This window comes from Nanorana parkeri, unplaced genomic scaffold (genome assembly GCF_000935625.1).
Source record: "Nanorana parkeri isolate BGI_ZX_2015 unplaced genomic scaffold, ASM93562v1 scaffold19, whole genome shotgun sequence".
NCBI lineage: Eukaryota > Metazoa > Chordata > Amphibia > Anura > Dicroglossidae > Nanorana > Nanorana parkeri.
This window is the reverse complement of record NW_017306287.1, coordinates 2,782,925-2,809,638: the sequence shown is the minus strand read 5'-3', so window position 1 is coordinate 2,809,638 and position 26,714 is coordinate 2,782,925. Positions and strand designations below refer to the sequence as shown.

General features: G+C 44.0%; 1 protein-coding gene across 1 annotated transcript; it reads left to right on the top strand.

Annotated features, from left to right (window-relative positions):
* LOC108790793 lies at positions 1 to 22,619 on the top strand. Its single transcript, XM_018561144.1, has 9 exons — positions 1 to 4; positions 1,469 to 1,780; positions 2,796 to 2,858; positions 4,209 to 4,262; positions 7,279 to 7,448; positions 8,257 to 8,452; positions 14,324 to 14,421; positions 19,748 to 19,844; positions 22,522 to 22,619. Exons 1-9 carry the CDS (start codon positions 1 to 3, stop codon positions 22,617 to 22,619), a joined length of 1,092 nt encoding a protein of 363 aa, XP_018416646.1.
* Positions 22,620 to 26,714: the final 4,095 nt, after the last annotated feature.

Below are 26,714 nucleotides of genomic sequence, written 5' to 3'. Positions count from 1 at the left end.
ATGGGTAACTGCACAGCACTGCCCCTTGCATTAATAAAGCACAGTAGGGTAGCATTATTAAATGAAAAAAAGCCCCAGCTCGACAGTCCATCTTAAAACCTTAAGGTCCATAGTCTTTGGTTGAGCAGCTTTGAATTTATGAAGTCCACTACCCAGTTCTGTCTAGGTGGTCTCATCTCTGAATGTATTCAAAAAGTGAACATGTGTCATGTAGTCAAGTGAAGGGCAGTAGGAGGAACTACTGAGCACAGCAGGAGGACCCAGGAGATCAACACTCCTGGAAGTGTCCGTTTCTCAGTAGACTGTGGGGATGATTCCTCATCTGTGGAGCAGAGTTCACCATTGTGGGCACCGGGTCAGGTAAGTATATAACAGTTTCTTTGCAGGTACAGCTTTAAGTTCTATTTTTCACTTAAGAGACAAATGTCCTTCTGAGCTGCTTTTGCATTCCCATTGACTTATGGGGGGAAGAAGTTGTGAAGCTAACAAATGCTCATGTACACAAACCCTTGCTGCTCAAGCACAGCCAGCAGGACTAGAAACATACATAGCTGAAACGCATATTGCTCAAGTCATGGTATGTCAACTTCACATCAAAGTCGGGTTGGATCTGCATCCAAAACCTGACATGACCGAATGCATTCTAATGTAAGGAATCATAGTAGACATTCTGTAAAAACAAATTCAAATTGGTTTGAAGTCTATGTAAATGCACACCTTTTTTTTTGGTGGTGGTGGATAGAGTGCAGAAGGGTTAGACCCTCTGCTAAGATTTTGGGGGGGCCTTTGTTCCTATTGGAGAGAATCACCTCTCTATAAGTCCCGGTGAAGACTGTAATAATTACTAGAAGTAAGGAAAATGTTAACATTTTAGAGTTTTCACAGGAACAAAAGGTGAGGGGAAATCTTCCAGATGTTCTGGTGACAGCTGTCTAAGATGGGAATTCCCCTTTAGGTTGGGAAGATTTCCCCTTACTGCCTGTTGCATCCCCAAGACAGGAAGCTAAGGTAAATCTCCTTAGCAGGACATTAAAAAAGATTTTCTAATCCTTCCTAACTCTTCCAGAAACAATAACAAAAATTTGTTTTTTACATACACTTTAAAAATGTATATTTTAGGTACAGGCATATGGTTTCTTTCTGTTAGGGACTCCATTGGTGGCCATAACAAAGTCAAATGATGTTGTCACCTTCTCCTGACAGATTCTCCATAATGTAGAGTAAATAATTGAAGAACTCAATGCTAAAGTGACTGTTATGGCCTTGTGGGAACCAAGCAGCGATAGATTCAGCTGCACTGCAAGATTTATAAGAATGGGAGTGATTAATCCCACCAACCTTTGGGTGGACTTGGCCACTGCTGAATATTACATTTTGATTTCAGTCTTCTAAATATGATAGTACTACAATGCCACCCGAACAAAATGTAAAAATTGTGGGACAATTTGTTTTTGTTTTTTCTTAACAGGTTGTGGCTTTGAAGGATTTGAAGTTTTAGGGCTGAAGTGGCTACCACGACTAAGCCGGCTGCAGGCCAAAGAGATAACCCCATATGAATTGGGAGATCGAAAATGGCAGAGCAGCATCGAGCAGCTGACTTCCAAACCGGCTCTGGTGTGTGCCCTACGTCGAATTCACGCCTTCACCTCCTTGGCACAGGCTATTAAACATGTTGAGCCGGTCAAAGGGAAGATACAGTCCCAGCTCATCATGTCTGCCACCCCGGAGATCGCTTTTCGGCAAGCCGTCCTGATTTTCACAGACAGGGACTTGGTTTCTGGTAGTTATTTTACGTGTGTTTCCTGTGTTGCACCTATTTGTCTTCTTTACAGTTCCTTTCCATCTTCTTTCAAAAAGGAATTTGTCTGTTAGTCCCATAGCAGCTAGTAAGGTATGCTGTTTCAAGATTGGAATAAGCAAAATGAAAGCAAACCTGGGCTCCATTGTTTTCTTTTATACCCTCATCACAGCTGCACATACTCGTCTGTTCTTCACAATGGCCAAAAGCGAAGAAAATACTGTTACTTCGGGGTATGGAGGAGCATATGACTCATTCAATGTAACAATGATGGACAATCACTAAGCACCTTCATTGCATCATGGGGAGAGTCTATAGCCCACTGTAAGCTACAACTAAAGCGACTTATACAGTTTCTAAGTGTGTGCTGGTGAAATCCTTGTATTTACTGCTAGTGTTTGCACGGCACCATCCGTGCGGTCACCTTGAGTAACACAGATACCTTTTTTGAACTATAAGACCGTAGGAGTGCGAATGGAAATTGGAACCTATTATACCTTACACAAGGTAGCTTCTCCTACTCCCAGCAACCAAATGCAGTGAAGGTGGAGAAAAGGGCAGATAAGTATGTGCTGCTGGGGAGGGGAGGTTAAAGCGAACCTGTTGCTTAGCCCTGCATGGACAAAGTTTCATTTTAAAGCAAACTGCTTCCTGTGGGCAACAAAGACACTTTCTCTTACAAATGATTGTAAAGGGGTTCTTTGGATCTGAATGACCTTATACAACTGGCTGATGGTCAGTGTTCCCTGTTTTTTAGCACTGCTTAAAAAAGAGATGCATGTTTTTCCAGTAGTGCTACATTACAGGTACAGCCTTTCATCTAAAGTTGTAACTTGTTACATTACATACTTTGACAGAAAGGCCCAGTTGATGATGATAAACGGAACAGCATTTATAATGTCTATAAGCTTTCAACCTTGTGTCTTCTCAGCTGTGACTCTTCCTATAAATATTTCTATAGCTGCCATCAACTTATAGGTAATAAATTATCCCTCAGATGCCCAAAGTCGACCGATTCTGAAATACAGCGCTCCGCCTGGAATCTACCACAAGGCAAAAGGTAAGCCTAGAGATGTTACCATAAACATATCATTTTAAACTGGAAGGTTTTTGCACTGCATTTAGTCTCCTCTATGATTTTCTGGGGCTTTACATCATCAGACAACTGCTTCTCAGATTTGTAAGGCTGTCATCTGGTCTTTTGTTCATGCATTCTCTAAGTTCTTCTATGGATGTTTCGGCCTTATATGATGCCAGCTTTGGGCATAATGTCCTCCAGGCATCTCTTTGAGCTGCCTGGAGGTCCCCAGTTCTGTTGTGTTTTCCTTGGAGCTGTTAGTGTTTGTTTGCTGTGTTGCCCACCCCTTAGTTGAACTTCTTTAACCCCTTCATGACTGAGGCCTTTTGTTCATTTTATGTACCCATGCTTTGTCAGCGGTTTAAACTTACCTAGTTATAGCTGCGCGCTCCCGCGCCGAAAATCAGGAACTGCTCGTGCGGCCGCAAAGGATCTTGGGGCTGGCGCATGCGCAGATTCTCGGCCAGGAGACGAGCAGGGACGCAAGGTAAGTCTATGGACGCGTGCACCCGCATGCAGACACCGCTGGATCAGAAGTGCCTGCAAGCAGAGAGGAGTCAGCGCTGGTTTGGAGAGCCGCAGCAGCGCTGGAGGGACAGATGAAAACATCAAGAAAGAAGAAGAAGATCGGAATAAGAGAGATCATTTAAGGTAAGTGCTAACATTAACATGGGGGGAGGTAAATAAACTTTTGACTTTAATGTCACTTTAAGACTTCCTGTGTCCTTCAATAGATGAGGAAGAAAACAGGATCTTTGTACTCATAAAATCCTTTTTTTTTTTTGGAGTCCATTGTGGGGCACAGGTCCCACCCCTCAGTGTTTATGATCTCATGCTTTTGGTAATGCTTTGCTACTAAATTGAGGCATGTTGATAGTAGGAGGGGGCTGTCCTGGACTGACCTACAGTTTTTTAATTTGCCAGTGTCCAGTCCTCCTGTTGGCAGCAGTATAACCCAAAGTGAATGACTTCCTTTGTCCCTCCTATGGTAAATCAACCTCACTGCCTCCATTCTCTTCTATGATTATGACACTGTTGTGCGTGATTCTTTACATTTATATGATTACATATTGTCTCTGTTTTCCTCCATGGGGTTACTACACTGATCATGTTTGTTCTCTGGCGTCCTGATACATTTTACATTTAGTCTCTTTTAGATTCTGTTACAATACTGATATTAACCTTGGGAAACCAGCGCACTAAGCAATCTTCTCTTTCTTGTTTCCATGCATTTGGAATGAGTTTTCATACACTCCAGAGCGAGACATACGAGTATGAATGATATATGAAATGCTTGTACTGCAGAAACAGCATCTGTTGTTCTTCTGACAGGTGCAGAAGATTGGAGAGGACAGACCGAGTCCATATTTACTTACATGCTGTCAGGTAAAGTCAGACACTTTATATTATATGTGCTACAAATACTCATCAGGTGCAATAAATAGGAGATATAAGTGTGAACAAACAATATTATTTGAAAACTTAGGGGGTAAATTGTATTTGTGAATTTATTTGATGTATTTTTTTATCTTTTATATCATTTTTGCAGTTCATGTGAAAGTGAGTACACAGTGGTGAGGTTCCCGAGTATACACAGGATGGCTTCCACAAAATGTAACCTGTATGGCAGTGATGTCCAAACTCCGGCCTTCCAGCTGTGCTGAAACTACAAATCCCATGAAGCATCTCTCTCCGGGAGTCATGTCTGTGGCTGTGAGAATCTTGCAAAGCCTCATGGGATTCGCAGTTCCACCACAGCTGGAGGGCCGCAGTTTGGACATCCCTGCTGTAGGGTTTCCCAGAATTCCTTGCACTGCATCTTCTTATGGAATGCAAGTTGTAATGGTGATCTCAGACTGCCTGTGATCGGAAGAAACTACCAAAGAAATAGTAGTGTTTATGTTGACCTTGATTCCCTCTAAACAGCCAATCAGACACTTGCTTTTATACTTTTGACCTGCATCAGAAAATGACAAAAAACAGTATTGTTAGCAACATCAAGGATTGCCAACCAAACAGGTTACTTAAAAGACCGGGACAAGCATATAAAAGTAGAAAAAAGTTTATTCACACAATATCAATACAATGTACCATCATTATGCAACTTGCCATAATTTCATTAAAAAGCTTTGACAACGTTGTCCGCAAACATCATTCATCTGGATGGGCCCCACACGTTGATCGAAATGGTTACAGCTGTGATTGGATAGATAATAGCATGGGTATGTTAAAGAGATTTTCGAAACATTTGAAAAAGAATCCGAAATGAAATAAGCAACAAATTCTCTAATATGTAATTACTTCCGAAGTCTGTTGCAATTTCAACATTCCATGTAGCAAACACTTCTTTAACAAAAAGATGTTAACATTTAGCTTTAGATCAGGACGGCACCATCAATCAATATCGTTGGCTAGCCAAGCAATACTTGCCGTGAATGGCTAAATATTAACATCTCTAGCCAAACACCTCTCCTACTAATGGAAACCCTTTAGACTGTTACAATTGTTTGTTACAAAAAATCCTTAATGTTAAAGGAGAATTATGAGGTGAGTGATTTTCACTCAGCCTCATAATCTGAGCCTGACAATGAAAGTGTCACAGGTCGGCTCAGTAGATCGTGAAGTGAGCGTACACATACCGTCGCTCGCTCACTTCTTGATCTATCCCTGCAGAGAGCCGTGACTGTCACTTGACTGGCGGAATGGACGTGGGAGGGGACGGGTACAGCTGGCTCTGCCTCTAGATAGGCAGAGCCAGCTGTCACTCACGCAGCTGGGTGGATCCAGACATAATTGTCGGGATCCGTTCCGGCTGCAGCGTCTCTGTATACCGCAAGCTGTAGCTTGTGGTATACTGAGCTTAGGGTGACGGGAGGACGCTAGTTTGTGTCCTCCTGTCACCCTTAGGAGAGCTATGGGTGAAAAGCCCTAACCCCATAGTTCTCCTTTAAGTAGATGCTGTTCTTCTGTGATGTCTTTTTGGCATCATCATATTTCTAAAGATACCTGCTTAGGGTTCAAAGCTTATGAATTGTGTTGTTGACACTGCTCAGCTTCTAGCCACATTCGTTGTTCATAACTGGAGAGATTTGACTGCTGAAAGTCAATGCATTGATCTACCCAGCTATGTGTCCTTATGACAGCCTGCAGGATTAGATTTCTGACATTGAAAGCAAGAATCCAGCAGACATTTTTACATTGTTCCAAATGTTGCTTAACTGCAAAATGGCAGCCTGTGTGCATTCTGTACATTTGTTGTTTACAGAATAGCCCCAGAATCTGTATTTCTGTGATCGATTTACTATTTTCCAAGGTCTGCAGGGAGCTTGAGATCACAGACATGATAGCTGTTTAATATTTTTTTTTTGTACATGTACTTTCTAGGACTCTAGTACACCTAAAAGGGTGCCAAAGTTGCATTTTATATTTTTGACATTGCTCAGCTGGTGATAATGACAGCAAACCCTTCCAGTTAGCAGTGAGTTTGAGAACGGACATTGTAAGGTCTAAAAAAATTGCACAACATTAGGTTAGAATCTGTAATCAAGCTTGCTAAAATCCTTGTAAGACCGTGGTTCTCAACTGGTGGGTCGCGACAGCAAGTTCAGTGTGTCGTGGCAAGCATTCCACTGCACTAGGTGAGAGGCTCCTTAGCTTTCCCCATAGTGTAGTACTGTCAGTTCTCGTGCGGAGGAGCCATTCAAAATATTTTGCTTGGCGCCGAGTGTCAGCTTGAGGTGGGGTGGGCTGGAAGTATGGCCGCGAGGGAGCTCCATCCATACGTGCATTGCTTACAGCTCCCTCGCATGCCCTTTAGAGGTGCCTGGACCAGAGTGATATCACATTCTGGCTTCCGACACCTCTACAGGGAGTGCAAGTGAGCTGTGCAACCAATGCACGTATGGATGGAGCTCCGTCACAGCACAGCAGCCCACATTGAACCCCTACATTTTTTTGGGAGTATGTATGTGTGTGTGAGAATGTCTCCGAGTGTGTGAGAATGTGTCCGTGGTTGTGTGTGTCTGTCAGTGTTTTAATCGCAAACTACCACGCAATTGCACCTACTGTTCATTCTGGTGGGGAAAGTGCTGGAGGTGGGCTGCATTGTAATTTATTTAAATGGCACCCGAAACACACCTCCTGCCCACAGTTTGATTGATTGCACCTGAACATGTGGTACTGCATTGCCGTGCATTCCAGTGTGGTGCGACTTGGGTCGCGACTTAATGATCAAGGACAAATGTGGGTCCTGAGGTTATACAGGTTGAGAACCACTGTTGTAAGACATAATTGACTTGGATTTTTTTTTTCTCAACAGAACTGGAGTTTAGCTTTAGATAAGTGTTCATATGCTTTTGAAGTGTAAAGTAGACTTTTATTACTTTTACATACTTTCCTTTAGGTCCTCCATTGCTTTACACAGTCCTTATTCTAAAACCTGGATCCTGGAGCAGCAACCTGGGAAAGATACTGCGTAAAGTCAACATACAGAAGTTTGTCCTGGTGGGGTTAAAGCTGGTGAACCTGACCAAAGAAGAGTCTTTACACATCATGCCCGCAGAAGCCAAGCAGGTAAAGGGAATCGGACATATACAGTATACCAGGTTATAACCATTACAAGTGCTGCAAGGGTATTTTACACACCATGTAAGACTCTTCAGCATGTCGGATGCCTAATTCCCTTTGCTGAAAATGGATCAGTATGGTGGGCTATGTGTATCTGAACAGGATCACTTACACTTTCTAAAATTCTACCTTTCATCCTTAAAGGAGAACTATGGGGTCAGGGCTTTTCCCCATAGTTCTCCTTAGGGTAACAGGAGGACACAAACTAGCGTCCTCCCGTCAACCTAAGCTCAGTATACCGCAAGCTACAGCTTGCGGCATACTGAGACGCCGCAGCCGGAGTGGATCCCGGGCTTCGATGTCGAGATCCGCCCAGCTGCGTGATTTACAGCTGGCTCTGCCTATCTAGAGGCAGAGCCAGCTGTACCCGCCCCCTCCCCCGACTGTTCCGCCAGTCAGCGCTGGCGGATAGGAGCGGGGAGGGGGGAATCCATCCCCTCCCCTGTCACGGCAGAGAGCCGTGACAGGATCGAGAAGTGAGCGAACACCGGCATGTGTTCGCTCACCTCTTGATCTACTGAGCCGACCTGTGACAGTCTCATTGTCACAGGTCGGCTGGAACTATGAGGTGAGTGAAAAGCACTCACCTCACAGTTCTCCTTTAACACTCTGAACGCTTACTTACCATCCATAGAACTGTCTTTTTGTAGCAACTATCGGGAACTGAGTGCATTTTTACTATTGTTATTATGTGGTTTTTCTACCTAATACAACAGTTTAGATTTTCTCTCATTGTCATGTGTTCTTCTTGTAGGATGAAGCTTCCCGCCAGGCACACAGTGACTACCTTACCTTGGCCCCCTGCCTGGTCCTCTGCCTGCAGAGAATCAATGCAGTTCTCAAACTCCTGGACCTCCTGGGTCCCGAAGATCCACATATGTGTAAAGATAAAGACCAGTTCCTGTGGAGAGCCCAGTATGGTACCAGTGTTGTGCACAATGGGATGTATGGTATGTGGGCACGTTGCTTTAACATGTGCGGTCAGCCTTCTCTCACTTGTCTTACAGGGGTCATGTGGGTAAAAACTTTTGTTTGATGAGGACTATCTCCTTTCCTGGTCTTATACGAAAACTCAATATCAAATCGAACCAAACATATTTATCTATTCACCTTGTCGCAATACCATGGGTTGTGAATGACCCATCTTACATCAGTGATACACATATGCATGCCCATGTGCAGTGTAATTCACTCTGGTATTCCTAGCAGTGTATTCTTAATACAGCCCTGGCTGCTTCACTGCAGTCATGCAGGTGGCCTGCAGCAAATTCAGCTGACTGAGTGGTATACAGAATGCTGACTATATGTAAGTCAGGGACCTTAGGCATGTTACTGTATCTGAACTTTATCACCTTTCACTTTTTATTTTACAAATGTACTAAAAAAGAAAGCGTTTCCCCCTGTCCCATACTGGTCCCACAGTAACCCATAAAAAAACAACCAATATCCATAAAACCTTTGTCCTTGGCTCCGGTAGTAGACTTGATTCAAGGGGAATAAGCAAAGTAGATACATACCTGGAGATTGCAGGTTTAAATACTTTCTGTTACTGTCAACATTTTTATTAATAAAAATAAGCCATAATAATAAATAAGTGTCTCGATCAGGACACTATCTGCATGGAGTTTGCATGTTCTACTTGAGCTTTTGTGGGTTTCCTTCCACACTCCTAAGACATGCTGGTAGGTTAATTGGCTCCTGTCTAAATTGGCCCTACTATCAGGGCCGGATTTCCCACAAGGCCACCATGGCCCGGCCTCGGGGCAGCAGGGTGTAGAGGGGCAGCAGGGGTGTGGATATCCTATCGGCCAACACACGGGTGGGTAGTTTTTTTTCTACATTTAGCCCTGCTTCGGACAAGCAGGGCTAAATGTAGAGCAGGGTAATTGAGATCGCTGAGATTACTTGTATGCAAGTCTGCAGGTCAAAAAGTAAAAAATAATAAGATAAATAAAGATTTAGAATAGTAAAAAAAAATATTTAAAAAAAGGCATAAAAAGGTTTAAAAATGTAAAAAAATGTAAAACTACCCCTGCCGCCCCCGCTATCTGTTTGCCATTGAGGAACCTGGCCTTGAGGCAGCAGAGAATAAATCCGGTCCTGCCTACTATGTATGCATATGAGGATAGGGACCTTAGATTGTAATCTCCTGGAGGGCAGGGACTGATGTGAATGTCCACTATGTAAAGTGCTGCGTAAACTGTCAGCACTATATAAATACCTGTTATAAATAAATAATAAGCCCATTTAGAGGTCATCGTAGATGACAGCCATAACATTGCTCACTTCCTTAGGGTGTGTTGGAGAAAATATGGTTCTGAGAACCCTTCCATTAACCTGGCCATTTATAAGTTCATCCTTATAGTGATGCTACTTGCATTCCATATGAGGAGTCTGTGAATAATAAATCTGGAAGATGCTACGCTGCATTACTTCCATGTTTTTGCACGTTTTTAAGCACATCCTCCATGTTTAAAGGTTATTTTTCCCACTTTTTAAAACGGTATCACTAAAGCAGTGTCACTGCTAAGTAATAATTTACACTTTAATAAAAAAATACATTGGCTGAATAAATAATTTTCCATATAAAGGTGTTATAGAGGTTAGGTTTTACTTTTCATGTCTAAAAACTAACTCTTCCTTCTGACTTGTGCTTCTTTATTATCCCCCTGTAAGTCATCAAGTCACCAGCGGTCAGGGGGCAGCTCTGACATGATAAAGTAAAGCCCTCTCTCTACCAAGATGGCTGTCTACACACAGAAACACAGTGCAGTAAGACATGGTAGGTCAGTAATAGGGAAAAGATCAGCTGCAGGGAGACCATGGGTAATACCGGTAACTAATGCTGTGACTTTTTTGCACCTCGTTTCTACAGTTCTTTCACATAAAACTCAGGAACAAAATGATTGATGACAGGGAAAGCCAATAGCTGTGAGAAGGGGGGGGGACAACAGTATGGATCAGGGGAAAAAGTGATTGATAAATGCTGGAGGTCGTTTAGACAGGAAATAAAGGTGGGCTCAGCATAGCAACTTCAAAGGGTTGTATTGTGGAGACAGTGGCGTACCAATCGCCATAGCCACCCAGGCGGTCGCTATGTGGCACAGGGGGGCCCGGCCACGACATCCCCCTGATGCCGCGTGGGCCGCCTGGGTCGTTATGGCATCTCAAGCTGCTGGCTGTCACTGGCGGGTGTGAGGAGGAACGTGTCGTTGGTAGATCACTGACAACATGTCGGTGATCTCTGCAGTGGCGCATTCCTCCTCACAGCCGCTGCTGTGTCAGTGACAGCCAGCAGCTGCGGCGGAGGATGCTGGGCCCGGCGTCGGCAGGGGAGGAGGAGGCGGGGCGCGGCGACGGAAGAGGAGATAGGGCCCAGTGATGGAAGAGGAGGTGGGGCCCTGTGCAGAAGGAGGAGGCGGACAAGGGATCGGGGCTGACAGGTAAGTGATGTGCAGGGGTGTGACCAGCCCACCTGAGACCCTGCAGAGCCCACCATAGGGTCTATGGTGGGCTCTGCAGGGTCACTCTCAGGTGAGCTGTTTGAGATCTCAGGTGGGCTGTGCAAGGGACATAACTAGAAATCACAGGGCCCCATACAAAATGTTGCTATGGGGCCCTATGATTTCTAGTTACACACCTGTGTGGAGATGCAAATTTACAGGGATTTGGGAGTATTTAGTTTCAATACTGGAGAGGACTTGCTACAAGTGTGGGGAAAATATAAGGCTGGAGTTCAGCTTTATTATCATGTTGATAGTATTATTTACAGTAATCGGAGGACATTCACATATTGCCTTAAAAAATAAAGCGCTATAAATTGTCTTTAAACTGATAGCTCACTTTTACTGTCACCCAGTGAATAATAAGCTTAGCATCTTCTTTGAGGGGAAAGCGCTGCACATTTCACACATCTGATGAACCAATGAAGCCCAGAAAATGACAGCAGATGGGAGCCATTAAGTGAATTGTCAGTCCATCTTTCCTACTTACTGGAAAACCTCAGTAAGAAGGGTTTCAATTATAGATGCTTTTCCTGTCTCTCTTCTCCATATTGTTACATTACTTTATATGATTGCTGTGGTCAGCTATTATGTACTAGGTCCATGTGTTAAATTAGGATTTTATTTTTCGCCATCTGTATAGATCTCTGTGACCGCTTCCCGATTCTAATGATCCTTGTGTTTAATGCAACTTGATCCCCATGCCTAACGCTTCACTGTAGCTGACCCTTGACTTTTAGCTGATCCATGAGTTTATTACCTACTGTCCTTTGGACTGTGTCCACGATTATGCTTTTTATAGATGCAGGAGAGAATTACAGCAATTAGGACCGTGAAACTACCATTTGTCTTTTTGTTTGTGATTCAAGCAGCTTACTAAGTTATTGGTTAGTATAGGTTTGTTGGACGGACAGTGGGATAATCTCATTAATGGAGTCTCTGCAGGATATCAGAAACCCAGCCCAGACCTTAAAGGAGAACTATGAGGCGAGTGAAAATCACTCAGCCTCATTGTTCTAGCCGACCTGTGACAATGAGACTGTCACAGGTCGGCTCAATAGATCGGGAAGTGAGCGAACACATACCGTAGCTCTCTCACTTCTTGATTCTGTCCCTGCAGAGAGCCGTGACTGTCACTCACGGCTCCCTGCAGGGATTCCCCCCCTCCCCTGTCCGATCCTCCAGCGCTGACTGGCAGAACAGACGGGGAGGGGTCGGGTACAGCTGGCTCTGCCAGATAGGCAGAGCCAGTTGTCAATCCTGCAGCTGGGTGGATCTCGACAGTAAAGTCGCAATCTGTCCCGGCTGCGGCGTCTCAGTATACCGTGAGCTGTAACTCGCGGTATACTGAGCTTTGGGTGACGACAGGATGCTAGATTGTGTCCTCTCGTTACCCTTAGGAGAACTATTGGGGAAAAGATCTGATCTTAGCCTCTATTTGGGTTGCAGTTTCCATGGTGCTGCACATATGAACAGCTATGGCACCATGACGGTTGGCATGCCTTAAAAGTAACTGTCTAGGGAAACATCAGTTTGGTGGGTAATGTTCCTCTTTAAATATTAAATATTAGCCACAGTTGCAACTCACCTTTAGGCCTCATTCACACGGGTAACGGCTGGCCCATACAGATCTGTGCTGAGTGCACAGCCATATCGGGCAGCTCCCGGGAAGGACAGTTGCTGCGTGTGATTATACACAGCAGCCTGTCCATCTCTATGGGAGTACACGGCCGTAAGCCGTCCTACGCTCACCCGGCCTGCACGTCCGTACGGGTGCGGATGTCCGTACTCGTACGCTGACAGGATGGATCCTGTCTGCGTCCGAGCCGGGGCACCCGCACCCGTACGGACGTGCAGGTGGGGGGCGTATGACCGCGTACTCCCATAGAGAAGGACAGGCTGCAGCGTATAAATCACAGGTATAAATTTCTCGTGTGAATGAGACCTTAAGATATGGGCAGTAAGTTTGTTAGTGCTGCTGTCTTTCAGTATTTAGGTCCAGGATTCACTTCCGACCATCTACTATTTGCTTTATCTCCTCTTGCTTGCTACAGTTTCATCTCACAACTCAGAAACACTGGCGGGGTAATCTATCCAGAAATACAGTGGAGGGAATTTATAAAAACTGGAGCAGACAAAATCTGGAGCAGCTGTGCACGGCAACCAATCAGCACATTTTTGTCTATTCATTTTATCTGTGTTGCAAAATGAAGCCACATACATGGAAATGTGTCTGGTGTGTGAATGAGCCCTTGAAGTAAACCAATGCTCCCCTCCCCAGCAGCACATATGGATCTTCCTTCACTTCCCCATTGCTCTGTTCAGCTACTTGGAGTAAGGACAGGAGCCCTTCTTAAGCTTGCTGCTCTATTTGGATTAGGGTTGAGGATGATCTTCCCGCCCTATGTGACAGTGCTGGGCCAATCACCAAGCACAAGAGCTGTTACGTTAAAGGAGCAAGCCATGGCAGCTAAATGGAGCATTTTTGGAGCCAAGGTAAGGTATGTGCTGCTGGGGAGATGGGTATTAAAGCAAACATGTTGCTTTGCCATGCATGCACACAGTACAGGTTTGCTTTAAATAACTTTTTATCCTGGGTGCTATTTCTGGTAGTCTGTGACTTTTGTATATTTATTAGCAGTACCCCTTAATTGTACTTAGAGTGTAACTGAAGCCAATACTTTTTTTTTTATAGTTTTGGATGGAGTGGGGAGGGATTAGAACCTGCCAAGTTGCTGTCTGTGTTCTTATTAGGGAGATTGACCTTCTCTATATGTCCTGGTGACTGTTATCACTGAAAGTAAGAAAAAAAATCCCAAATTTTGGGTTTAGAATAGAGGAATAGATGGGAAATCTTCCAGTGGGGACATTAGTTCTGACCAGGAATTTCCAGCCACTTTCGGACAGGAAGTGAAAGAAAATGTCCCCAGAGGACAAACAAAGTGGCTTCAATTCTACTTGAACTGTTTTGTAATAATGTCCTTATGTTTCTAAATAACTAAACATACTTACATTTATGTTTTATATAATTTTTTCTAACCCTTGCACTGTTACAATGAACTTACCTAAATGTAAACCCAGGAATAAAATAAAACGATATCAGAGAGGGGCACAAAATGTTTTTCTGGCTAATAAAGAGAATAGCAGGCATTTTATACTGATAGTTCATAAGCTGTATTTTATAATAGTAAATATGAATTCAGGGTTCATTATTATTGGGTTGTTAAAGATTCATCTCAGCTGTCTTTATATGGAATATGCATAGTTGTCCATTAGGCCTTTGTTCCATTCTTTACACCACCTTCCCATGTTCTGCAGGTTCCACTTCTTACCAGGCTGCTGTCCAAGACATTAAATGTTTCTTCCCTGAGGGCCTCATCTCCGATCACCTGTCTCTTGTTCTGGAGAAGGAAAAGGTAGAGTACATCATTATTTCCATACTCAGTCTCCTTCCACTGCATCAGGTCAGCAGAATATTTTGGCTTTGGCTGTTTTGAGGTTACATTGATTTAAAGAGTACCTGTAATGTACACACCGTTGTAATAACTGGGCTGGGTCAGGGCAAATACTGGGAGTTGTCTTCCATTTCCTAGAACAACCACCAGAATCCTCAATCTCCTAACAGGCCTGAATTCCTGGGGACATAGCCTGCTATGCCCCACATAAGTCCCTCTCCCTATCAGTCTGGCACTGTTGGGGGTCTGGTGGTGGGGCCGGAGCAACTCCCACATTCTTACTATAGTTAAAGCAGCCATGTGCACCTGTGTTCACTGTGGAGGAAGGCATGTTAAAGAGGAACTGATCTCTGGAAGCTGTGCACAAAAGAAGGCAGGGAGTGGGCAAAGAACTAGTCACTGGCATTTCCTGGTCTCCTTGCAGCGGATCTTGATTTCTTGACTTACCATGCCTTTTTCTGTGTCTTTGTGCAGAGACGGCCATCTTGGTAGTGGCAGGGCTTTGCTTCCTTATGTCCGAGCCTCCAGCAAGGTGAACAATGAGCAGCACTGTAGAGACTTCACCAAATCTGCTAAGACTAGTACTCAGAGGCAGCACTACCTTAGATCTCATATTGCACATATACAGCTATGAGGCTGAAGGCACTGGAGTGCCTAGGCAGCCTCTCATACCAGGAATTACACATGCAAAAAGTAAATTTTTCAGGGATCTATTTAGGCACAATTAACATTGGTAAATGTTCCCCATAACATAACAAATGTTCACATTTTGAGTTCAGGCCCACTTTAAATAAACCTGCGCTCACTTACATAACTGCTCTGTTGTGAGTACTAATTATGGAATTATGGCAGAATAAGGATTTGTCTCTGTTCTAGATTTGAACCACAATCTTTAATAACTAGCATTGTCCTGAACGAGCACAAATAACCTGGTATTGAAATCAACCTTTGAAACTTTAGTTGGTCAGTCAATAGCTTTCCTAGTAGATGGTGGGCCCAAAAAACATGTAGCTCAGCTATTTATTATTGAATTTTGTCTTTTTCCTCGTGTCCTTCTTCATACAAAGACTTTTCCATGTTTTTTTTTAAAGACGTACATATAATACAGATCAGCTTGGCTAATGACTCGCCGTCCAGGTTCCTGTATAGCCAGCTTCCCGACCAATCAGGAAGCTGGGCGGCGAGTCATTACACATAGCGGAAGTATAGGGAAAGGCATCTGGAGCATTTGGGCAAGTACTCGTACTCGGCCAAATACTCGGTATCGGCACCGATACCAATACTAGTATCAGTATTGGTGCTTCCCTAGTTATAAATAAAAGTAAGCTCTGCAATAATAGCTCAAATCATATGTTCACTAGAAATATACTGCACTTTCCATTTTATAAAAGCCTGGGCCTTTCTTTTGTAAACGGAGTACATCGAAAGAGTTAACACAGTGCTAGCAAATTTGGCTGCAATCTGGGATACCATACAGACAGCACAGCTTTTTCGGATGCTACCATGAGACTTTTGCCCAGAATAGCTATCTTGAAAGTACAAGGCGTATGGTGATATTTTTGGTCGTCCTGGATAAAATAAAAAATGAAGAATCTGCATCGAAAAGGCCACCAGGTTTTGTACAGCTCAGTATATTTTATTTGCAATAAATATCTCTTTCTGTCATGGCTTGGTACCTGTGTGATTAATGCACAGCGGCGCCAGTGTGCGCTAATGCTCATGGGACATTATTGCATAAAAATATGTATTAATATAGGAACAGTATTTTTTTTAATAAAAAATGCTTAGCTCTCTTTTTTGTCTGCCTTGTACATGAAGCTATTACATTTTTTAACTCCTGGGAATGCGGTAATGGACATGTGACAGGATGACAAGTGCCGTGCGTTTTTACCCATCTGTTTTAAGTATCGGCATTAACATTTCCTTCTCATGTGAGACAAGGGGGAATTTTCCTGTAGATCTAGAGAAATTAAAATTATGCACAGGGGTAAAATCAGCTCAGTTTCCCCTCTGATTTGACACTCAAGCTGGCCATACATGGCTCGAATTTTGGCCCATTCCTGTAAATTGGCTAACGTTCGTGTTGTGAGTGGCCAGGTTGGCCAAACTCATCTAAACAAATTTTGTTAAACAATTTGAAAGAGGCGGGCAGAAAATTGTCAGCCATATAGCTGAAGTCACCATTCAAGTATTCAAGCAGCCATACATTAGCTGCACATATAAAGTCCAATGAGAGCGCCAAACAAGACAATGCCAGAGTCCAAAAACCTTTATTAGAAAAGGTTCACAAACGGCAACGCATTTTGGACGCTCAAAGACCACCCTCTTCTTCTGGGCGTAAACGTAATGAGAAACACAGTGGCTCAGTGGTTAGCACTTCTGCTTTTCAGCACCCGGTCAGGACACTCTCTGCAAGCAATCGGCATGTTCTTCCTGTGCTTGTGTGGGTTTCCTCTGCAAGCAATCAACATGCTCTTCCAAAGACATGCTAGTAGGTTAATTGGCTCCGGTCTGAATTGGCCCTGTATTCCTGTGCAATAGGGACCTTAGATTGTAAGCTCCTCCAGGGCAGGGACTGATGTGATTGTGCCGTATGTAAAGCGCTGTGTAAATTGTAAACAGCTGATTCAGTTCACTGATTTTTGCTGATTCACTGATTTTAGCTATATCCTACATAACAAATAATGAAACCTTGCTGATTTATGCCACTTAGAACCTATATAACTACCCATTATGTTTAAGCCCTGAAGAAGGGGGAAGTCTTTGAGCCCCTGAAATACGTTAGCTGTTCGCTGTTGTTATTGTTTGTGAACCCAGTTTTTGGACTCTCGTATTGTCTTGTTTGGCGCTCTCAATGGACTTTATATACATGTATCTTCAATTCTGGGTTACCGAACAAAAGAAGCACCGCCTCTCCATGGCTCAGTAAAGGAATGAGATGGGTGCTTGCTGCTGGGAGCACGTCCTCGCTCCAATATGAGCCCATACAAACAGAAGAAAAGCTGGCCGCACACCAGATTCCACTGGGATAGTTTATTGAAACTTGTACCACATCACTGGTGGGCCGCCCCCCGGGGTCCACCCCCCATGACGCGTTCCACCCAATTCATGGGCTTAATTGTAGAGATCATAGAGCCGTTTGATTCTAGGTTTCCTTGTTTGAGGGACATCACATTTTTGTTAAGAGCAGCCTCACCGGAGCCATTGTGCTTTATCATGTTCTGACCGATCTACTAGGGGTTGTTTCAACACCCCTTATGCATGTTGTCACCATTAGGAAACATGCATGTAGCCTCCTCTGGATCAAGTGCATGTGGACAGGAAGGGGGTACAAAAAGACTGTAGGGGATTCAGGGGATTTACCTTCACTTTCTTTCCCTGTGACACCCGTACACGAATTAGAGAATGCAGGTGTCACCTGGCCCAGGTAGAAATAAAAACATTGTCAGAAGCTTCAAGCTTTTTTTCTCTCTACTAAACTTGTTTTTGCTTTTGTCTATGCCCTCATTGGAGATATTTCCTATCAAATCTATGCTGACAGTGAGGAAAAATGTCCCCAGTAGGGACACAGTTGGCAAAACACCTGACAGAGACTAACCATTCTCTTTAAAGCAGCTACTGGTCATGGAGATGTTGGGTGCAGAGACCTTACCTCTTGGGGACAAGCTAGTTACATACCACTGCGAATGTTGGAGTCTGAGTAATAATTGTAGGGCCATCAATCACTGTTAACACTAACAGGTCTATTCACAAAAGGGTGAAGAGTTTGGAGAAGGCTGGACAAGTGAACAATCTAGAACAACATAGCTGAGCTGGAAAGTGAGCAGAGTTGGAGAATATTTCCAAATCAGCTATGTTGTCCTAGATTGACTACTTCTCCTGCCTTCTCCAAACTCTTCACCCTTTTGTGAATAACCCTGTAAATTGTTAGCAGTTAAAGCGCTGCCTATGGCCAATTTTGGGCATGGTAGTTTTTTGAGATTTGGCTGGAGTGTGCAATTTTAAGGCTTGACACGTTTGGTGTCTATTTACCAAAAAACTGGCTAATAATAAATGTTTCTTAACATAACGTAGGGGAAACAGTTTTTTTTCCAAACGTTTCTGTACTTTTTTATATATATAGTAAAAAGTTTTTTTTCAAAAACCCAGTGGTGCTTAAATAGCACCAAATTAAAGCTCTATCTGTCCCCACAAATGATATAAAATTTGTTTAGGTGGGGCATTGCATGTCTGAATAAATGTCATACAAAGTACTTAAGCGCTGAAAACTGAAAAATGGCCTGGACAGGAAGGAGGTTTAACACCCCGCTCTTCAAGTGGTTAAGCAGCTTTTTAACGTTTCTAAAGCAAACTTCAGTTCCAGTAAGGGGATGTTAAACAGCTCTTATTGAGCATGCTGTCACTTTAACCAAAGGATGCCATAAAGGCTTTAACAAAGTTACTGGAAGATGGCTGAAAGTTTTGGAAATGCTTTGTAAAAGTTTGCTGTATGCACTGCTCTTATGTTAAAGGGTATTTAAACCCTCCTGTTTTTTTTGCATAGATCTACTGCTAGCAAGCAGTAGATCTATGCAAAAACATAAACAAAATTACAAAAAAGGTTTAAACTTACCTGTGTTTCCGCTGCGCGCTACCGTCCGCAGATCTGAAGATTCTCGGTCGGCCGCAAAGAATCATGGGGCAGGCGCATGCGCAGTTCAGATCTTCAGTCGGGTAAGTCAATGCAGACTCTGTGGGACACATAAGACGCAGCAGTCAGCGTTGGATCAGAGACCGGCACCAGCGCTTGAGGGACTGTTGAAAACTACAGGAAAGAAGATGATCGGATCAAGAGGCATTATTTAAGGTAAGTGTATACACCAGCATTGGGGGGTGGGGAGATAATTTTTTATTTTAATGTCACTTTAACAAAAACCTATGTGTGCAAGGTCTTAGGAAGATCTTTTACAAGTTTATTATAACTGACGGGTTCTCTTTAAGTATATTTTGCTTGCTGCTTTTGGCCTGCATGAACTGGGGGTGGGGGCTTAGCCGCTAGCTCTAATCTCCTGTTTTGGATTGCTGAGCAGGTTTGACACTTCCTGAGGCTCATTAGCGAATTACTTACCAACAAACCCGTGCTTAAGGCATGGGAATCCATTATACATCATTATCTGTTGAACACTCACAGTGTCCTTAATCCCATAGCAGCTGGCCATGTGACACCTTACAGGATTCACTAGCACTAAACGGGATATGTGAATGTACAGGAGTTTACCTAAACCTATTAACACGTCTCTGTCTCCAGATCTCCATACTGACACGTGATATCCGGCTTGACACTAGCGCACGACGACGGACACTGAAGAGCCAAACGTGCCAGCTTGGGCCAACACAAGATAAAGGTATCGTCTGTAACAGGAACGGGGGAACGCAAGGAGTTGGGTGTCATTGGGTGGGTGAGCAGTAGGGGAGCGCAGGGAAGTTGAGTGTCATTGGGTGGGTGAACTATAGGGTAGCGCAGGGAAGTCGGGTGTTATTGGGTGGGTGAGCTGTAGCGGAGCACGGGAAGTTATACAGATATCTATCTATCTGTCTGTCTGTCTGTCTGTCTGTCTATGTTGGACTTGATGGACTAATGTCTTTATTCAACCTCAAATACTATGTAACTATGTAACTATGTAAGTTGAATGTCATTGGGTGGGTGAGCACTAGGGGAACACTGGGAAGTTGGGTGTTATTGGGTGGGTGAGCTGTAGGGTAGCGCAGGGAAGTTGGGTGTTATTGGGTGGGTGAGCTGTAGCGGAGCACGGGGAAGTTGAGTGATATTGGGTGGGTGAGCACTAGGGGAACACTGGGAAGTTGAGTGTCATTGGGTGAGTGAACTATAGGGTAGCGCAGGGAAGTTGGGTGTTATTGGGTGGGTGAGCTGTAGCGGAACACAGGGAAGTTGAGTGTTATTTGGTGGGTGAGCTATAGGGGAGCTCCTCCCAGGATGCAGTACATGGGCCTGAGCAGCCAATGAACAGTGTCACAACTCTACAATGGAGTAACTGAGCTGTAGGGGAGTGCAGGGAAGTTGAGTGTTATTGGATTTTTTTTAAATATGAAAAACTGGGTTGTGAAATAGCCCCCATGTTTGACAGGCTTGGCATAACTTTGTTCATGTTTAGCCTTAGCCTTACCTCGCAAAGACTGCCCGTTAATGGTTTTATTTAAAAAAAGGAAATCACCAGCTTTCGGTTTTCAGATTATATAGCATCCTGTGTGCAATGATCTGACACACACGGGGTTAACAGTACAGTCAAACTGTTGCAGCTTATCTTCTAAGTTTATGAAGAATGCAAGTCACATACACAGTGACACGTGTGCCGGGCTTATGACGCACAGTGGTGTCAGCATCTCTGCACCGGAACACAGCTGTGCAGCACATCCGCGACCATCAGATTGCCACACTCATGGATTGCCACACTCACTTGTTAACCCGTTAAAATGCAGTTACACCTTTGAAGTTGGTTGCAGAAACAAAGGCAGCATAAGTACAATGTAACAGTGACCAATATAATAGTTATAGTAGATAGATAGATGGATGGATGGATGGATGGATGGATGGATGGATGGATAGACAGATAGATAGATATCTGTATAGATACACACACACACACACACACTATATTGCAGCTTAGCAATCCTTAGATGTGGTGGCTGCATTAGTTTTATATTTCTATGCTGGTGATCCGGCCACATTATAATGCACTTACTTTACATTACACCTGATAAAGGGACCCTGTGGGGGCTCAAAACATCACTTTTTTGATATGATGAATGAACATCAATGAAGGCGTTATTGAATGAAGATCAATTGGTGTGCTTGTAACATTTGCTTCTTGGATCCATGCTCTGCAATCCGCCAGTTACTTCAGCACCGCAGAACAAAGGGTACATCGGTCAGGTGTGTGGTGGGATATCTACATGATTTTAGTTATAAACAATTTGCAGGTTCCTTCACTCTATGAAAAGCTGTCAATGTTCATTTTGGCGAAATAATGCCCAAAACTTAATATAAACGGTCTGTCCAAAAAATGTCACCACCTGGATTTAGCTAAGCAAATAGATAAGAGCCTTCCATTGGATAATAGATCTAGGTTCAGCAAGGTTATGTCCCCAAAAAATGAGGTCAGCTGCCTACATTTTTTTTTCTTCCCTGATGGCACATTGGGCATATTCCAGGATGACAATTCCAGGATTCACCAGGCTCAAATTGTGAAAGCCAGGTTCAGGAAGCATGAGACATAATTTTCACACATGGATTGGCCACCACAGGGTATTGAGAATCTTTGTGATGTGCTGGAGAAGACTTTACAAAGTGGTCTGGCTCTCCCATCGTCACTACAAATCTTGTAGAAATATTAATGCAACTCTGGATGGAAATAAATGTTGTGACATTGCATAAGCTTGTTGAAACAGTGCCACGGCGAATGTGGGATGAAATCAAAGCTAAAGGCGGTCCAATGAAATGTTAGCGTGTGTGACCTTTAGTTTGGACAGGCAGTGTATTTTAATCTCCGTTTGAATGTAGTGTGTTGTAATAATACATTATGACATTATGGCCACTAGACGGTGATGAGGAGCATAGGAGAGTTTATTTATATAAGTGATTTTTTTTCTGAAGAGGGTAAACAACGCGATTTAACAGCCTTTGAACGTGGGATGATTGTTGGCGCTCGGAGCCATGGAGCAAGTATCAGCAAAACAATAAGTACTGATGGGGTGGTCATAATAATCTGGCCACTCAGTGTATATATGAATACTTACTTCCTTACTCCTCAGCTCCTATTACTACGACACTACATTCAAACTGTGAAAAAATGAATCACCCAAAATGAACATTTACAGATATTCGCAGGGTCCGTTATAAATAGACCCCAGAGAGTCGGGCAGAAGCTGAGATCCTCTGTACAGTGTGCACCTTGCAATCCATAACCTCCCCAGGCACATAACAAACGGATTTGAGGATTAATAAACTGAATTCCCGTTGATAGTATTGTTGGGTCCCGTTCATCCCGTATGTACACCTTAAAGGTTTGTTGGCTGTGCAGGGTCTCAGCGCCGGCATGCAGTCTGCAGACATGTCTGGCTTTCCCAGCCACACTACTTTACTAATCCTGCCTAAACTTTAATGAGTTCTGTGTACCAAGCGGATTAGCAGAACTGTGTTTGTGTGTCAACAATAATGGGAAATACGGCAAGATGCCGAGCCTGGGTTTGCGCGGCGTGTCTGGAGGCGAGGTTTACCCAGCACAATCTCCGGGAAATGTGGTACCGCTAAATAATTAAATCGTCAGTTTTTCATGTAGCGTATTGCGTGCTGAGAAATCAAGTCGCAGTAAATTATTTTTGATCTCTATGATAATTCTGGGATTTTGATACAAATACGATCAGGCGCAAAACCTAACGCAGAGATAATAAATTAAACTTCCGACATTCGATCACATCTTACCGTGAATTCATCCTCGGGAAATACTACATAAGCCAGAATGAATTTTCCAGCGAGAGAGATACGTATACTGCAATTGCTGACCTCCTCGGGAAAATGCCGGGCTCTCATACTGATCCTCTGGCTTTAGTACACTGGGGGTCACTGACATGGGATGAGTATGTAGCCAATGAGTTCAGAGCTCCTGATTTTGATGTCGTAAATCAGTGGTAGGCAAATTCGACACCAGCTGTGGTGAAACTACAAATCCCATGAGGCATTGCAAGAGTCTATTAGTCACAGGCATGACTCCCAGAGGCAGAAGCATGATGGGATATGAAGTTTTACCACAGCTGGAGTGCCAAGTTTGCCTACCCCATCGTAGATTTTAAAGGGCTGGTCCACCTAAAATGGGTGTTTTTGTTCAAAGTAGAGTTTGTTGGGCTGAGTCAGCTCCTGGCTTCTTATTTATTTTGGATACTCCAACAGCGAGATATCACTGCCATTATTCCCAGTTCTTTTTTTAGGTTAATATAAAATATTGAATGATGTGAAACCTCGCGCCACTACTCTAGTCAAGTTAAGCAGCAGCTGAAATCTGTGTGGTCAGATATAACGTATGAAGCGCGGCTTTTATAATTAATTTCATAATATAAAATATTGCATACTAATGTTTTGTATTCCTCTTCTAGCCAGAAGGTGGAGCTGTTGTCTCATTTCCATGTGTCTTTTAGAGAAGATTTAGCTGTGTGTTGGGAAAAGCCTGATATTTACAGTGCTCTGTAGCTCAAGCTGCAGCTTACACATCGCTATCTTCACTCTACATGTAGTTTCTTAAAATCCATCAGCCAGCATGGCATAGTCCACTTCTGATGATCGCCCACCGCTAACATGTTTCACCCATACTGGCTTAGTCGTAGAGACAGTTCTGGACAGTGTGATTGAGGGGAGTGGCTGGCTCCCAGTCACCACATGCAGTGCACACGGCTGGTGGAGCCTGAGTCAGGACGGAGCGGTAAAAGTCTCTTTGTAATTTTACATACTGCAACTTACTCATAGCTGAATGGCACATCACATGGCACTACTCTGTTATCAAGTGCATGCAGTTTTGCAGGGTCTAGTTGCTAACTGTGCTGGCCTAGCTCCTTCACCCCTCACCTCCCTACATAACCTGTTATATAGCTGCCAGAGGAGGAATACTATAGTGTGTCACATGAGTGACAGCTCTGGGTCTGCTGTGGCTGCTGACATCACATCCAAGATGGCGGCACCCAGCAACAGTCTTGGGGCTTTTGGATGTCTACACAAGGGAGGCTTTTGCAGTTCAATAACATGCCCAAAATACGTCAAATGCTTATATAATCTTATGGGTAGATTGTTGTTGAAATGAATGGTCCGGTGAACAGGGTCTCTTTAATGACACATGTACGCGCCCAAATTCCAGCAGAACAGAAGTGTCATTCAAGTGTGATGTTGTCGCCGTCTTTATCTAATTGTTGTGCCTACATCGTGTGATTCTCTACATAATAATTATTCGATCTTGTCAATATTGAACATAAATTAATCAAGAAGTTACACTCTTAAATGATTCTATAAATTACATGTGACAGGCAGATGCCGTGACACCATTGTCAGATATCACATCTACCCGGTATTTTCTGCTACGAAGAAGTCAATTAGAACAATTATAGAACAATGACATTGGAATGATGCATCAGGAGGTAGCATTTGCTTCTAATGCTGACACGAGATTAGGTGGCTGGAATAATGTGTTTTGCGTTTGCTTTCTAGGTTTGCTGTTCATCAGCGCCCTGTGCCAGACGACCTGCCTGCTTTTCCCGGCCGGGGCGCTGCAAGGGTCCCCACCTGCCTATATCCAGGGGCTAGAGAAGCTGGCTGAGAAGGAGTTCCGCGTCACAGGGGTGCAGCTCACTGCGTTTGACCAGTGGCAGGCTCAGATTATGGCGGAGTTATACTGTACAAAGGATAACTTGTCATCACAGGTATATCTTTATCTGTATGTATGAGATGCACAGCTTAATGACATTTTGGTAACAGGACAGAGGATACCGACTCTACAACACTGTATTGTTCCCCAGTGCTGTAAAACCTGGCGTTGACCATGACATTGGGGTTTTTTTTTCTTTGGAGACCACATTTCTTCTGCTACACTAAGACCTTGCTCACACCAAATGCAGAGCAGATCCGCTCAGGTTTCTGCGCACGCAGTGCAGTGGGTTGTGCCGGGTTTTTGATGCGTTATAGTTTAACATGGGCTTTCAGTACGTTCCAGGCATTTGCATGCGTTTTTGATGCGTTCCAGAGCAGGTAAAATAGGGCCTGCTGCAGTTTTTTTACCTGCTCTGGAACTGCACGTTGCGATGTGAACTGGAGCTAAAAATACCATTGGAATACATTGGACGCAGTTTTGCTCCGGTCTGCAACTGCTCTGCTCTGCTCTGCACCTGCTCCGCGCTTGATGTGAACAAGGCCTAAGTGTAATTAGAACCATTCACAAATTGGGTGTGATGATCTGGGTGTCCACTCTTAGGCTGGGTTCACAACATTTTCCGGACCAGATCTGGAACATAGTGCATTGCGTTTTTGCTGTGATTTTGCAGCGATTGGAAATTTAGCTTAAAATGATCTTACAGGTGCGTTTTTGATGCGTTCCAGTGCATTCCAGACCAGACAAAATAGGACAAGCAGTATTTGTCTGGTCTGGTCTGGAACAGACTGCGCTGGTGGGAACAGAGGCCAGAAATAGCATTGGGATGCATTTTGGGTCTGGAAACAGTCTGGTCTCACGGCTCGCTCCGCCCAGTTTTAATGACAGATCAGCGCTCCCAAATGACATGGGGACGCTGATCTGTCATTATGCAATAGCAACTGGGCGGAGCCGGCTGTGAGGTCACGGCCGGCTCTGCCCAGTTGTTATTTATTGGCCGGAACCTGCTAGAAGACTCTGGCAGGTGCGGCCAATAGGAAACAGTTGGGCGGAGCCAGCAGTGATGTCACCGCTAGCTCCGCCCAATTGTTTTTATTTTGCTAGCATCTGGCACATGCTTCTTTATGCGGCAGGAGTTCGTCTGGTTTTTTTCTATTCTGCCCGCTACCTTGGAGGTACCGGCAGCATTCGGCTATTCACTTACTGCCGTTCAGCCCCTATAGGGGCGAACGGCAGCAAGTGAGCTGCCTGAGCTTCGGCTCAGCTGATCCAAATGTTGGATCGGCTGAGTCGAACATGCAGAGCATGTTCGGCTGACCAAAGGCAGCCGATGTATGGCTGAAATCAGCCGTACAAGCCAGAAGTGAATAGCCGAACAGCGTTCGTCTCACTTCAGCTGGGTTATTCACTCGTCTGCCTTTGGCGGCTTTGTGAATAACCCCCTTAGTCTTTAGATATTGTAACTGTGCAGAGGCACCTATAAAGGATCAATATCCTCCCTATTTGGCTTTCCTAGCATTGTCCGAGTATGCACACCATTGTAAAGCTGGCCATACATGGCTAGATTTTCTGTCGTTCAGCAGTGCACAGGCTGATGGGAGAAAATCGGTTAATTCCCCGGTCCATGCTAATGGCACCACAGATGCCTGAATACAATGGTGCTGCCGAACAGTGACTGCGCCTAATAGGATGCAGTCACTGTTGAGCTGACAATATTCCAGGTCCCACAGTTCAAATTTCGGTCAATTCAGCAGAAATCAGACATAATTCATGCTGTCTTATGCCTTAAGGGGACCTTTATTGGGCTATAGCTGTGAAAATGAGGTCAGTATCCTTTGATGTGTTTTGTTT

Coding starts and splice junctions, on each gene's coding strand:
- LOC108790793 (XM_018561144.1), top strand. Junction 14,422..19,747: donor TTGTTCTGGAGAAGGAAAAG/GTAGAGTACATC, acceptor CTCTGTCTCCAG/ATCTCCATACTGACACGTGA. Junction 19,845..22,521: donor TGGGCCAACACAAGATAAAG/GTATCGTCTGTA, acceptor TACACCTTAAAG/GTTTGTTGGCTGTGCAGGGT.